This window comes from Pongo pygmaeus, chromosome 3 (genome assembly GCF_028885625.2).
Source record: "Pongo pygmaeus isolate AG05252 chromosome 3, NHGRI_mPonPyg2-v2.0_pri, whole genome shotgun sequence".
Lineage (NCBI taxonomy): Eukaryota > Metazoa > Chordata > Mammalia > Primates > Hominidae > Pongo > Pongo pygmaeus.
The window spans coordinates 186301551-186317256 of record NC_072376.2 but is presented as its reverse complement, the minus strand read 5'-3'; the positions used below and the strand labels follow the sequence as shown (position 1 = coordinate 186317256).

At 41.7% G+C, this 15706-nt stretch overlaps 1 protein-coding gene across 1 annotated transcript in view; it reads right to left on the bottom strand.

Annotated features, from left to right (window-relative positions):
- LOC129034653 (polypeptide N-acetylgalactosaminyltransferase-like 6) overlaps nt 1-15706 on the bottom strand; it is a 231123-nt gene that overhangs the window by 19867 nt on the left and 195550 nt on the right. The window contains exon 6 of the mRNA XM_054484099.1: nt 11358-11474. Within this exon, the coding sequence (XP_054340074.1) occupies nt 11358-11474 (117 nt within the window). The remainder of the gene's footprint in view (nt 1-11357; nt 11475-15706) is intronic.

The following is a 15706-nucleotide window of genomic DNA, read 5'->3' as shown; positions in this document are numbered from 1 at the left end:
CGCACACACACACACACAGAGACCTCCTGATTCCAATAGAAACAGAAGTTTCATGAAAGGATATTTACCCTTACTGAGTTTAATTGACTGATATTCCATCCAACACGTTCCTATCCTAGTCCAGCCTCTCCAATTCTATTATCCATCCCATTCTATTATATTATTCCATTCTATCATATTATCCCATTCTATTATATCCATCCCATTCTATTATATTATCCCATTCTATCATATTATCCCATTCTATTATATCCATCCCATTCTATTATCCCATTCTATCATATTATCCCATTGTATTATATCCATCCCATTCTATTATATTAAAAATGTGACCTATGATGCACTAAGTTGGCTTTACAATGTATTAACAAGCAAACAAGCAACACACCTGTAGGGGAGGAGCATTTGCTTGAGTTATTTGTACTGTACAACAAATAAGGGTATTTGAAAGGTACAGTAGGAGAAATCCTTAAGTAAGTGTGAAAATGGACTAGATGAGCCCTGTGATTGCTCCCAATTCTAAAATCCCAGGAAGGTTATGTAATTCTTACAATAGGACTTACGGCAGGCTGGCTGTGTGAAGCCAAACTGTGAATTGCAAAATAAAAAAGAGCTGTCAGGGAAACCCTGTGGATATAAAAGAAAGCACAATGCTGAGCTGTATGCAGATAATACACTATGCACCGACCAGGCCCTCAGTATATTTCAGCTGTTAGGTTCTACCTAGGAAAGGAAATGTAGAGAACCTGGCAAAATTCCAGGGATGGCTAACAAAAATAGTTAGGTGGTGAGGAATCTGAAGACAAATGCAAAGAACTGGGTTAAGAGGTCTCAAGAAATGACCTAAACGAGCATGGGAACAGCAACCTTCTGAATCATGGCCACTGCGTACTCTGTTACCCTGGAAGACAGGATAAAAGAGAAGATTTCATATAGAAGAACAAGAGGTTTTTAGAATAGGCATTTGAAATAAATTCACGAAGAGGAATTGTGTAGTCTTTTTTCCTAGAGTTTTTAAAGTATAATTGTGGACTGAGACATTTTTAGATTCATTTAAATCCCGCAGAGAAGAATGACTTCTCAAGGAAGTGTCTGTTCAGATTTTGATCACTCTCTTCTATTCAGAACTCACTGCTCTCTTGGATTTGGAAGCACTGTGCACCTCTGTTATCCTGTAACTGTCTCACCACCCTCTCTTTCATGCATGTCTCCACTGCAGGTGTTGCTCAGGGTTCTCTCTTGGACCCTGTCCTTGCACCTCCCCTGGTTGGTCTTTTACACTCTCATTTCAACTCTCACCAGTATGCCGGTCACTCATCATCCATCTTATGTCCAGTTCCTTGCAGAATTTCCCAGCTGCACATCCCATGGACGTCTCAGATCCAGCATATTCTAAATGCAATTGATTTTCTTCTCTTCTGCCCTGTTCCTGCTCCTTTATTTTGGTTTAATTGGTGGTCATGTCATGCACCTTATCAACCTTGGAGTCTTTAACTTCTTTGTTTCCCTTACCATCTTCGTCTAATCAGTGACCAAGTCTTACCACTTTTGTTTTATAAACATTTCTGAAATTTGTTCATTCCCTTCTATGCCCACAACCATTGCTCTCAAAAGCTCTTGCAATGATCTCCAAACTGGCTTCTTTCCCACCTGCCTTTTTTGGTTACCACACATCTGCCTTCCGCAGCCTCCAGGGAAGTCTGTTGGAAAGGCCTGTGTGACCTTGTTTCCTCTCAATCTAAAATCTCACAACCTTTTCACATAACCCCTAGGGAATACAGTTCAAACTCTTTGACCTCTTAGGAATTCTCCACAATCTGGCCTTTGCTGTTCTTTCCACCTACATTCCTTTCTTTCAAGTTTATGTTCCAGCAATGCTAAAACCTTTGTAGTTCTCACACAAACCAGGCTGTGTATTTCCTTCTGTGCCGTGTTCGTGTAAATCCCCGTGGTTGGAAAGCAGACATTCACTAGCCAACCTAGGTAATGCTCACCTGTCATGTAAGATTCAGTTCAAGTGTCCAGTCATCCAGGAAGCCATCCTCTTTGAACCGCTTACTGCTTTCCATCCCTTACCTATTTCATCATGATTGTCCACTTATGTTTCTCTATCCCTCCCTAGACAGTGAGATCCTTGGTTGCAGGGCTTGGAACATTTTTACCTTAGTGTTTCCAGCACCCAGAACAATTTATGACACACAGTAGATCCTCAATTAAATTTCTATTGAATAAATAAAACCCACAATTGTCTGTTATTATATGTTGAGATAAGTATCAAAATAAATGAATGTCTTTTTATTCTCTCAAATGAGTTTGTGCTGTTTAATTACAACAATAACAAATGATAATGCTTACATTTTGAATTTTCTACTTTGATGACTCTGGATTCAGTTACCTATTATTGGAATAGAAATTAATAGAAATTTCCTGGCCAATAAACCTGCCATTGGCTTTGATTAAATCTTTATTTTATTTAAATAGCACATGTCCCTGTACTATAGGCAGTCCAACCAATGCAGGAACAAGTGGTCTTGACTGATTTATTTCCCGCTCTGTCTCCATCTCTCTGTCTTTGGTTTTTATACACTCAGAAGGCCAGAGCTGAAAGGGAATCTAATCACTGCCTAGTACAGTCCCTCATGAGTCAGCTGGGGAAAATCAGGCCTGCAGAAAATGAGTGTCTTGCTTCTGTCACATCTCAAGAGTCCTCCCTTCTTTGGTAGATGGCCTTTTCATACTTTTTACTAAATGCATCAGTTAAGTCCAAAAGAATACCTGTGTTACAGCAAACACTGGCAAATCTGTCTGTTGGGCAACTTTATTCACCTATTGTCACAATTATATCTGCGGGCATCCTTAGGTGACTTCTGTTTCTTGTTTCCGGGTATTGTAGTGCCATGATCATGCTTAGATTTGTAGCCTGATGGTTAGCCTGTCATTTTCACAGTGTTTTATGTATTATTATTATTACCTGTTGATTACTTTCCTGCATCCAAGGTGATACATCTTCAGATTGTATCAATTACTTTATTCTTCTACACCTGCGATTAGCTAATGTTTTTCTCTCTTAGGTCTTTGAAATACTTCTTATTGCCATTTATCTTATCTCAGTGGCCATGTCAAACCAATCAGGCATTGAGTCTTTTCACTGGCACATTTTCCTGTCTGCAAATGTTTCCTGCTTGTCAAAGCAGAAACAAATAGACATTATGAAATTATATTCATTGAATTATATTCATTGTTTGCTTTGGGTAATGTCATTGTGACATTTATAGTTTGTCTTCACCCTTGGCCTGCTCTTATTGACAGAAGAATTTAGACTTTCCTCAGGTTTCCTGTATAATAACTCCTGATTTCTTTTCAACCTTAAATTCCTCAGTGTTAAAGGAAGTTGATGTTAATTTCTCCGCTTTCTTCTTTTGAATGATCCTTTAAAACATAGATTTACAATGTATATTAGTCCATTCTCACGCTGCTAATAAAGACATACCCAAGACTGGGTAATTTATAAAAGAAAGAGGTTTAATTGACTCACAGTTCAGCATGGCTGGGGAGGCCTCAGGAAACTTACAATCATGGTAGAAGATAAAGCAAACACATCCTCCTTCACATGGTGACAGCAAGGAGCAGTGCCAAGCAAAAGGGGGAAAAGCCCCTTATAAAGCCATCAGATCTCATGAGAACTCACTCACTGTCATGAGAACAACATGAGGGTAACCACCCCCATGATCAAATTACTTCCCACTGGGTCCCTCCCACAACATGTGGGGGTTATGGGAACTACAATTCAAGATGAGATTTGGGTGGAGACACAGCCGAACCATATCATTCTGCCCCTGGCCCCTCCCAAATCTCATGTCCTCACATTTCAAAACACAATCATGCCCTTCCAATAGTCCCCCAAAGTCTTAACTCATTCCAACATTAACTCAAAAGTCTAAGTCCAAAGTCTCATCTGAGACAAAGCAAGTACCTTCCACCTGTGAGTCTGTAAAATCAAATGCAAGTTGGTTACTTCCTAGATACAATGTGGGTACAGGCTTTGGGTAAACACAGCCATTCCATATGGGAGAAATTGGCCAAAACATAGGGACTAAAGGCCCCATGAAAGTCCAAAATCCAGTGAGGCAGTCATTAAACCTTAAAGTTCCAAAATGATCTCCTTTGACTCCATGTCTCACATCCAGGTTATGCTGATGCAAGAAGTGGGCTTCCACGGCCTTGGACAACTCTGCCCCTGTGGCTTTACAGGTTACAGCCCCCTCCCAGCTGCTTTCACAGGCTGGCATTGAGTGCCTGTGGCTTTTTCAGGCTCATGGTACAAGCTGTCAGTGGGTCTACCATACTGGGGTCTGGAGGATGGTGGCCCTCTTCTCCCAGATCCACTAAGTAGTGCCCCAGTGGGGACTCTCTGTAGGGGCTCCAACCCCACATTTCCCTTCTGCACTGCCCTAGCAGAGGTTCTCCATGAGGATCCCACCACTATAGCACACCTCTGCCCGGACAGCTAGGCATTTCCATACATCCTCTGAAATCTAGGTGGAGGTTCCCCAAGCTTAATTATTGACTTCTGTGCACCTGCAGGCCCAACACTACATGGAAGGTGCCAAGGCTTGGGGCTTGCACCCTCTGAATCAATGGCCTGAGCTGTACCTTGCCCCTTTTTAGCCATGCTGGAGCTGAAGCAGCTGGGACACAGGGCACCGTGTCCTGAGGCCACACAGAGCAGGGGGACCCTGGGCCTGGCCTGAGAAACCATTTTTGACTCCTAGACCTCTGGGTCTGTGATGGGAGAGGCTGCTGTGAAGGTCTCTGATTTGCTCTGGAGACATTTTCCCTATTGTCTTGGTGATAAACATTTGGCTCCTCATTAATTATGCAAATTTCTGTAGCAGGCTGGAATTTCTCTCCAGAAATTTTTTTTTCTATCTCATCGTTAGGCTGCAAATTTTCCAAATTTTGTGCTCTGCTTCCTCCTGAATGCTTTGCCACTTAGAGATTTCTTCTGCCACATACCCTAAATCATCACTCTCAAGTTCAAAGTTCCACAGATCTCTAGGGCAGGGGCAAAATGCCACCAGTCTCTTTGCATAACAAGAGTGACTTTTACTCCAGTTCCCAACAAGTTCATCATCTCCATCTGAGACCACCTCAGCCTGGACTTCATTGTCCTTATCATTATCAGCATTTTGGTCAAAGTAATTCAACATGTCTCTAGGAAGTTCCAAACTTTCCTGCATTTTCCTGTCTTCTGAGCCCTCCAAATCTCTAGCAAGTTCCAAATTTTCTCACATTTTCCTTTCTTCTTCTGAGCCCTCCAAACTGTTCCAACCTCTGTCTGTTACCCAGTTCCAAAGTTGCTGCCACATTTTCAGGTATCCTTATAGCAGCACCCTACCCTACCGGTATCAATTTACTGTATTAGTCTGTTCTCATGCTGCTAATAAAGACATATCTGAGACTGAGTAAATTATAAAGGAGAGATGTTTAATTGATTCACATTTCAGCTGGCTGGGGAGGCCTCAGGAAACTTACAATCATGGCAGAAGGGGAAGCAAACACATCCATCGTCACATGGCGGCAGCAAGGAGCAGTGCCAAACAAAAGGGGGAAAAGCGCCTTATAGAACCATCAAATCTTATGAGAGCTCAGTCACTATCAGGAGAACAGCATGAGGGTAACTGCCCCCATGATTAAATTACCTCCCACCGGGTCCCTCCCATGACACATGGGGGTTATGGGGATTACAATTCAAGATGAGATTTGGGGACACAGCCAAACCATATCACAATGTTAACTCTTATTTCTTTGCTTTAATATTAATGTGATATGTGTCATGTTGCCTGGGTCTCTTTGTATTATATGAATAAGGTCACTGGATTTGGTACTGCAAATACACTTATTATCTCTTGCTCTTGCTACCTGACTTGAGACAACAGAAAATATTTTTCTCTGTCTGGATTGTGATGTTTCATTTCATTGTTATGAGGTTTGCAGAAACCTGAAATACAGCATGTTCCTCCTTGCAGTTTGCACCCATCGGTATGCTCTGTCTTGATAATGAGACTCTTTTCCCAAAGAGGGAAAAAAGAAAGCAAAAGAATCTTTCCCCTGGATGCACACATTTGCTTGCTTCTGTCTTTGTGAATCTTCCCCTAGGCCCTGGAAATGGAGTCCGTGTTTGCTTCCTCGGGAGGACGAAAGCTGGGCTGCAACACTTGCTCCCCAGCATGACATCAAAGCCTGCTGCTGGGCCTGCAGAGTGGGAACAGCCAAACTAGGCCAAGGGGGTTCCTCCTCCTCCCCACTCCTCTCCCTTGGACTCAATGGGAGCTGGGGAGTATTCTTTCCAGACCTTATAGTCTTATTAGGATCTATTTTTGTTTTTCTTTCTTGATCCCTAAAGGAAGCATAATGCTACCATGATATCAAACAGCTACGCATATTGCCCTGGCAAAATGAATCATACATTTGCTTCCTCACAGAAACCACATTAGTCACCACCAGTGTTCTGCAGCAGAAGGCATTTTCTTATACAGGTCCTTCAATGGACTCTTTTTTATTTCCCATGTAACAATTTTGTTTTTTCCTTTTTTTTATTTTTGCCACTTTTTTTTTTTGGAAAAAAGGGATTATTTCAACTCTAATAAGTCTCCTTTTGTGTACTTTGAATGTTTTTGAATTAAAAAGAAAATCCATAATTTTCATGGTCCGATATGCCTTCCTCATGCAGGAATTTTAATCTAAATGTAGAAGAGTGATTCCTAATTCTTATAAGTCACTGAGTGATATACTGAATAAAGCTTACAGTTAATTACTGGCGAATGAAACAGCTTGTAATGTTTTAACCTCCAAGTCAATATATGGCAATATTTCAAATATGATGCATTTTCCACCACTTATCAACCTTATTTAATCCTACTGTAGTTTCATTTTTAGGATCTCTAGAGACAGGAAATCTTTTTAAAGAGCTGTATTAACTGGTCTTTCTGTTCTGCCTATGTAGTTTTCTGCTTGTCTAGTGCTGCCCTCTGGTGACCATTTCTTGAATTACAGGTCATAGATTTTTGCATTTTAGCCTGGGGGTGGGAGATGGGGAGTTGGCGGGGGCGTGGGGGGTGCGGGGAGTGAACTAGCAATTTTTAAAGTGTATGCAATATCGTTGCCTTTGTTTATATCCATGTTCAGCTGTCAAATAAAATCTGCAGGCCAGAGAAGATTTCATTCTAGAGCATTACTGGATAGAAATACTAAGCCCAGTTCAGACATCAAGGCCTGCTTTATATTCACCAGCTGGCCACGTGTGTTTCTTAGTTGGGCTGAATAGAGGTGGTAGAGAGGAATTTAGCCCAAGAAATGAAGCTTTTCCTTATGGCTTGCTCCTTTTTCTTTTTTAAAAAGTTCTTTTCCACTCTAGATTCCAGCCTTACCGTTAGCTTCTAAAGCCTTCTCTCTTGCTCCCAGGCTGAAGTCAGAATTGCTTGTTGGAGTTAACAGTCCAACACTATTCCTCAGGTCCCCAGTAACAACCCCATGGTGCTTACAGAAACAGACAGAGGAAGGAGGAGGCAAATCACTTTTCACTGATATTTGATTCCTATCAATAAATCCTGGAGTCACAGAGCCTTCTATAAACCCATCTGGATATATACATACATACATATATATATAAATTAGCCACCAAGCCTGGCTGATTTTTGTATTTTTAGTAGAGACGGGGTTTCAACATGTTAGCCAGGCTGGTCTTGAACTCCTGACTTCAAGTGAGCCACCCGCCTCAGCCTCCCAAAGTGCTGGGATTATAGGCGTAAGTCACCGTGCCCAGCCAGGCAGGGCACATTTGAATGAATAATAACTAGTATTTGCTGACTGTGCTGGGAACAGATAACTGAAGCCAAAGTCCCAGCTGCCTTGGACCTGAGAGAGGTTTCTAACTTGGTATTAGCATAAAAGGATTTGTGAGTGTTTGAGAGAAGGAAGGCAGGAGGGAGAGGATATTACTCTGCACCTGCTGCATGTGCAAGATGCCACCGCAAGATTTATTCTCCTAACCACCCTGTCCAAGATGGAAGAACTATGGCCTAGAAAGATTTCACAGTTTCACAAGGCCACATGGTTTAAACTAAAATCCAGCCTGGCCTGGCTACAAGGCCCACAGTCTTCCTAGAATACCATGAGGCTGTGGGGAGAGGGTTCAAAGATCAGATCAGTGGTTAGGGAGAGGCGCTGTTGATGGACTGAAAGACTCTGGACTGTATTGTGGACTTGGTTTTTGGCTGTTTTCCTCACATCATGATGCTCTGCATTGTAACGCGTGGTGGAGGTGAGGCAGGGAGAGGCAGTGACGTGGGGCGTGGGAGGTGAATCTCAGCACATCTGGACAATTCTTTAACATCCTGCGCTGAGCATGGTGGACCTTTTCTAGTTTAATGTACAAGATGGACACCAGAGGAATCTGGCTATAGGAGGCAGTAACGCCTTACTGGGAACTGCTTGCTTACTTTTTTGCTTTTCATAAGAGATGAGTGTGATGAGTACATAAATATCTGCTATGATATTTTCTATAGCTTTCTATTGAAATATTTCTTAATTTAAAATTAAAACAGTGAAAAGGGTTAGGTGAGCTTAGTGGTATGCACCTGTGGTCTGAGCTACTCAGGCTGCTGAGGCAAGAGGATCGCTTGAGCCCAGGAGTTTGAGGCTGCAGTGAGCTTTGATCACATCACTGCACTCCAGCCTAGGTGACAGAGCAAGACCCCACCTCTAAAATATAAGAAACAAAAACGCTAAAAGAGAGCAAAGCAATTTTTCCCACTATCTTTTCTCTTTCACAGGTGACACAGTATCAGGGAAGCTGCTTGCAAGGACTTTCAAATTTCTAAGTGGGTTAGAAATCACATCTCACTTAAACTGAGCTGCAGTGAAATGTTTTTCAATTAAAAGCAATTCAGTCTTACATAGAACAGAATAGAGAACCCAAAAACAAATCCACACACCTATAGTCGTCAACTCATTTTTGACAAAGGTACCAAGAACGTACACTGGGGAAAAGACAGTCTCTTTAATAAATGGCGCTGGGAAAACTGGATATACACATGCAGAAGCCTGTAATCCCAGCTACTCGGGAGAGTAGGTCGACCCCATCTCTTGCCATGCACAAAAATCAAATTAAAATGGATTAAAGACTTAAATCTAAGACCTCAAACTATACAACTACTACAAGAAAACATTGAGGAAACTCTCCAGGACATTGGTCTGGGCAAAATGTCTTGAGTAATACCCGCCAAGCACAGGCAGCCAAAGCAAAAATAGACAAATTGGATCACATCAAACTAAAAAGCTTCTGCACAGCAAAGGAAACAATCAACAAAGTGAAGAGACAACCCACAGAATGGGAGAAAATATTTGCAAAATACCCATCTGACAAGGGATTAATAACTGTAATATATAAGGAGCTCAAACAACTCTATGTAAAAAACCTAATAATTTGATTAAAAATAGGGCAAAAGATTTTAATAGATATTTCTCAAAAGAAGACATACAAATGGCAAACTGGCATATGAAAAGGTGCTCAAGATTATTGATCATCAGAGAAATGCAGATCAAAACTACAATGAGTTATCATCTCACCCCAGTTGAAATGGCTTTTATCCAAAAGACAGGCAATAACAGATGCTGTTGAGGACAGAGAAATGGGAAACCTTATACATTGTTGGCAGGAATGTAACTTAGTACAGGTACTATGGAGAACAGTTTGGAGGTTCCTCAAAAAGCTGAAAATTGGCTGGGCGCAGTGGCTAATGCCTGTAATCCCAGCACTTTGGGAGGCCGAGGTGGGCAGATCATGAGGTCAGGAGATCGAGACCATCCTGGCCGACATGGTGAAACATCGTCTCTACTAAAAAAAAAAAAAAGTACAAAAATTAGCTGGGCATGGTGGTGTGTGCCTGTAATCTCAGCTTCTTGGGAGGCTGAGGAAGGAGGATCGTTTGAACCAAGGAGTCGGAGGTTGCAGTGAGCCGAGATTGTGCCACCGCACTCCAGTCTGGTGACAGAGCGAGACTCTGTCTAAAAAAAAAACACTAAAAATTGAGCTATCATATGATCCAGCAATACCACTGCTGGGTTTATACCCAAAAGAAAGGAAATCAGTATATCGAGGAGACACCTGCACTCCCATGTTTGATGCAGCACTGTTCACAATGGCCAAAATTTGGAAGCAACCTAAGTGTCCATCAATAGATGAATGAATAAAGAAAATGTGGTACCTATACATAATGGAGTACTATTCAGCCATAAAGAAGAATGAGATCCTGTCATTTGCAACAACATGGATGGAACTGGAGGTCATTATGTTAAGTGAAATAAGCCAGGTATGGAAAGACAAACATTGCCTATTTTCACTTATTTGTGGGATCTAAAAATCAAAACAATTGAACCCATGGAGATGCTAGTAGAAGGATGGTTACCAGAGGCTGGCAGGGGTAGTGGGAGGGTATGAGGTGGGGGGTGGGAGGTGGGGATGCTTAATGGGTACAAAAAATAGAAAGAATGAAAAAGACCTAGTATTTGATAGCACAACAGGGCGACTATAGTCAATAATAAGTTAATTGTACATTTTAAAATAAGTAAACTAATATAATTGGATTGTTTGTAACACAAAGGATAAATGCTTGAGGGGATGGATACCATTTTACATGATGTGATTGTTATGCATTGCATGCCTGTATCAAAACATCTCATGTACCCCATATATACGCCTACTATGTAACCACAAAAATAGAAAAAAGCAAACAAAACAAAAATCAATAAAAGCAATACATAGCCTTAAAGTATTTCCTGAAGTCCACGTCGGGGTGTTGTTGCTTATATCCTTCATATGTAAGATTAAAAACTACTACAACAACAGGAGGCCCATGTAAAGTGATCTGTTCATAGTCAGGGGAAAAGCAAGGTTAAGATTACATCACAAACACACAACAGCAGAGTCATTAAAACCATGAAATTTAGTTGGAAGTGTTCCAAAGCACTCTACAGGCTTCCTCTGTTAAACTACCATTCTGGGAAAAGAAATAAGACTAGGGTCGCAATCCACATTTCTCCCATCCTTTCTCATATTTAGAGCATAATTGTGTACATTATCTGAACTGATTATCACAACTGCTCTGAGAAGAAACATAAACAGAGACATTAAGTGATTCACTGAACTGCAGGGCTGGTTGGTGATACAGCGGCCTCACTCCAGGTCCCACAAGTACCATCTGCACCATTCATAGATTTGTTCCAGCTGCATCCCTCTGTGTCTGCCTCAGCCCCCGACTGGCTCCCACTACCCTGTCTTCTGGGAGGTGACGCACCTGTTCATGAGACCATGTTCTTTCAGAACCATCCTTGACACAGATGTCCAGCCTCAGCTCTGTTCCGGTGGCTCCATGCTTGCTGTCCACACAGAGATTTGCTGCCACATTTCGGATCTGTGGAAAGAAGAAAGAATTTTGAGTGTGGGGCTATGTTGTATTTTATCATTGGCTCCTAACAACCATGGTATAGATTAAGTAAGACATAGATTATCTTTTTGGTTACATGCATATTGAATGAGACCTTGAATTTGTATGCAATTTATGGAGAAAAATCAGGGAATTAAATGTAACATTGAAGCCATCTTCACAGGCTTAACAAGAATTCTGGAAAGAAATATAGTTATAATTCAGTATTAATCAGTCTGTACTTTGACCCACTTCCTTGTAACTGAAAGTCTGTAGCACTAGATACTGACTATTTGCATCTCCATTGTTCCTATACATAGGATTTCTGATGTTAGAATCATAAGGTTTTTGTTTAAGAATTGCTTAAGCAGATATTGAATTCCAGTGCAACAGCTGACTGCAGCCAGTTTAAAGACCCTCACAGAGGAAATGGACCAACATGAGAATATTGTTTCTTCATCTCCCTGTCCCATGACCTCATGCTGCTCTCTGTGACCAATCAATAATCTCCCAACTTCAGCCTACTCCAAATCCCTTAAAAATCCTAGCCCCAAACTCCTTGGGGAGACAGATTTGAGGTTTCCTCTCGTCTCCTCATTTAGTGGCCCTATAATTAAACTCTTTCTCTGCTGCAACCTCATATCTTGGTGTATTGACTTGCTGTACACATCAGGCAACAGGCCTATTATGGTTAAAACATGGTCTACTCGACATGCTAAAGAACATGAGATGGTTAAACAGCCAAACTGCAGCTGGTTGGGGCAAAGAATGTGTTGATAATGCAACATAGGCAGTAGCCTAGAGTTTATGACTTCGGTAAAATGGGAGACTTTTCTTTTCAGATAGTGCTTAATCTGGAATTTATTATCTTCCTGCTTCAAAGCACCTTCTACCACTATCATGTTAGCAGGAGAGAGATCCAATATGAGGCGAATGTTGCAGTTATAGGATGTGATGGAGGAGAGTGAACCACTTAGCCCTGCATGGTTCTGTGCAGAACATGGTGACCTTTGGCTTCAGTTTGGCTACAATGGTCTTGGTCTACACCTATTGTCATAGTTTAGCATTGCTTGTGGATGATAAATTAAATGTCACTCTAGAGTATTAGCAAAATAGGAAAGACAGTGTTATTGCTGAAATACTATGATGGATAAAGATTCTCTACATAAAGCCTGACCTTTGAAAATTTGCAGAGTGGATAAAAGGATAATTCTTTACAATTATGTTAGCACTGATATAAGGAACTCAATACTTAGAGGTGGGAGAAGAGTTGATGATAAAAAGTGTCAAAAGCTGAAACAGCAACAGAAGTAGAGTCTGGGCAGAGACATGTCCTTTTGTCATATCTTGTTTTTTTTTTGAGATCGAGTTTCACTCTGTCACCCAGGCTGGAGTGCAGTGGCGCAATCGCGGCTCACTGCAACCTCCACCTCCCAGATTCAAGCAATTATCCTACCTCAGCCCCCTGAATAGCTGGGATTACAGGCGTGTGCCACCACGCCAAGCTAATTTTTGTATTTTTAGTAGAGATGGGGTTTCACCATGTTGGCTAGGCTGGTCTTGAACTCCCAACCACACTTGATCCACCTGCCTCGGCCTCCCAAAGTGTTGGGATTACAGGTGTGAGCCACCACACCTGGCCCTTTCGTCATATCTTCCTGCTTGAAGGTTTCACCAATCTTCCTGATAGTGTCAGAAGCACAGCCTGTAGCAGAGATGGATATTCTTGATAGTTTGCTATTTAGGTGTGTACCCTTACAGAAAGTCAATGATCTTAATCCTTTTTAAGCCTTTATATAGTCCTGGATTATGATAATACCTTCAGGTCCTTTTAAGAATGGAAACAAAACCAGGATGGGCCCAACTGATCATTTAACCAAGGTTCTTTTGCCTGGATGAGTAGATAAGGAAAGGAGTCTCTGCAACAGAAGAATACCCACCTGGGCCCGTTCCTGCTGGGGTGGGCAATGAGGCAGAGAGAAGGTTTTTATGAAATATACTGAGTATCATGAAAGGAATAAATAATGCTGGGATAGAATGGTGGTGGTGGAAAGAGTAGTTCATATTTCATTTACTCTAGGAGTAGAGGTTGGGGATGCCAGTCAGGAGGGAATCAATGTGGTGGGTACTAATCTCCTTATTCAATAGGGACTTAGGCAACAGGTTGGGTTCATCTGCTACTGCTGGGGCTCTGCTTTCAGGATCTCTGTCCCTGATGACAAGGTAATGTGAAATAATGCAGGGTACAGGGGAACAGTTCTTAACCTGGTTTTGCCTACAGATTTCTCTGAGAATCCAAGGAAAGTGGTGGACATTTTTGAAACAAACAAACAAACAAAACTATAAGTGGATATGTCCAAGCACTTTCGAATTGGTTTTCCTGGAACCCATCGACTCCAGATTTGAACCCTGAATTAGGGAAAATGCCTGCCCTGACCCCTTGGGAACTAGTTGCATTCCTTCTCTCAGTGTAGGAGATCTAGAAAGACAGGGAATGGACTTGGCTGGTTGTCAGAAGGCATCTGTTTTGCTCTCATTTCTTTTACCTTTACTACACCTTCCCTGAAATAAGTACCAGGGAGGAACTTCCCTCTAGAATTTGTGAAGCCAAGCTTAAAATACACGTTTTGTAAAATCAGTTTCCTGATGTGTGATGGAGTTTCTCTAGTGAAATAGAAACACCCAGAAGGTCAAAGGTAGATTTTGCTATTGCTGTCTTGAGCCTGGCACACTCTGTAAATCTCCTATTTGATCTCCTTATCTGAGTGCAGCGTGTTGGTTTTCTAAAGCTGTCTATAACCTGAAAGCTACCTGACAGAACTCTGAGCAGGCCTTTCTTTTCATTCTTGGGCCATCTAACTCACAGACACACTCTTCTTAGAGAACCAGTATCAGTTTATACTGAAGACAACTTCAAGGCACTATTTTTCTCTCTACTTGAGTCCAGGAGCTCTGAACACATTTGGGAAGAAAAAGCAGCTGCTTGCAGGTTCATGGCCAGTGGATCCCAGGGGAGAAGCTTACTCTCCTATGTCGGCTGGCATTTGAACTCACATGTGGAGCAGCTCTGCTCCTGGAAAAGGAGGATGTGGGGGAGAAAAAAACATACTCAAGCCAGGGACACTGAGTGACAAGTCTGCCAAATCTGCCTGTGGACATGCACAAAAGCCTATTGGAGTGCCTCGTTTTGTTTTTAAATGTTATGAGCTCAAAAGGCCTCTGGCAGGGATGGAGGATACCATTTTCTAAACTCTTGAATTTTCTAAATTCTCACTCAAGCGGCATCTGTGTAGACAATGGGATAAACTGCTTTGGAAGCCAAATTTCAGGTTTCAAAGGCATAATTGTCTACATCTGTGTAAATTCCAGCAAAAAGTTGTGCCAGAGAGGAAATGCTGTGAGTTCACTATAGGATAAGGTAGGCAGCTGGATACGAGATTAATATCCAGCTCTTCCTCAAGATTAGTGTCCAGCCATTCCCACTTGCTTCTCTTCTTACCTGTCCACCTGCCTCTCTCCAGCACATATTCAGATTCTCTCATTTTGCTCACAAACTCAACTCCATTAAAATAAACAAGTGGATAAAATTCTAACAGAACTGATTCTAATACTTGTTTATTCACGCTAATAATATATTTTTTAAAAAATGTAGACAAGAACACTTATGATGATTCATATTTTTTCAACATGGGCTCTGTACCTCTGGCTGAAGGTGAAGCAGTTCACACACATACACATGGCCCAAACCTAGGACACGGGATATTAAATACGTCTATGGCAGAATCAATCATTTTCAGGCCTTATTCCTTTGATGCCCAGCTTCAGAGCTTGACAGCATTGAAATTGTGTCAAGGAATCCTCAGAGACACTGAACAGGATTAGAAAATGAGGCAGTGCTTGGCTGGGAATGGGTGGGAAGGAGAAAAATGAGGAAAAGGGGAATCATAATGTGTGACAGGAATTACAGAGATAATCTCCTTTTGGGCAAGGATCAGGAAAAGGTCTGGCAGAGAGTAAAGGAGTTCTTTAGGTCTGCAAGAGAAGTCAGGCTTAGCTTTAATACTGGCCCCCCAGCTCCCAACACAGGAGGTTTTTATCAGAGAGGTACAAGAGAAGGGGAATGTGGCATAAATGTCAAGGAGCCTGGTGGATGTGGGGTAGGTAATTCAACTGACTGTTAGAGAGGGACTAGCCTTAGCTTAACAAATGAGCCAGCATGG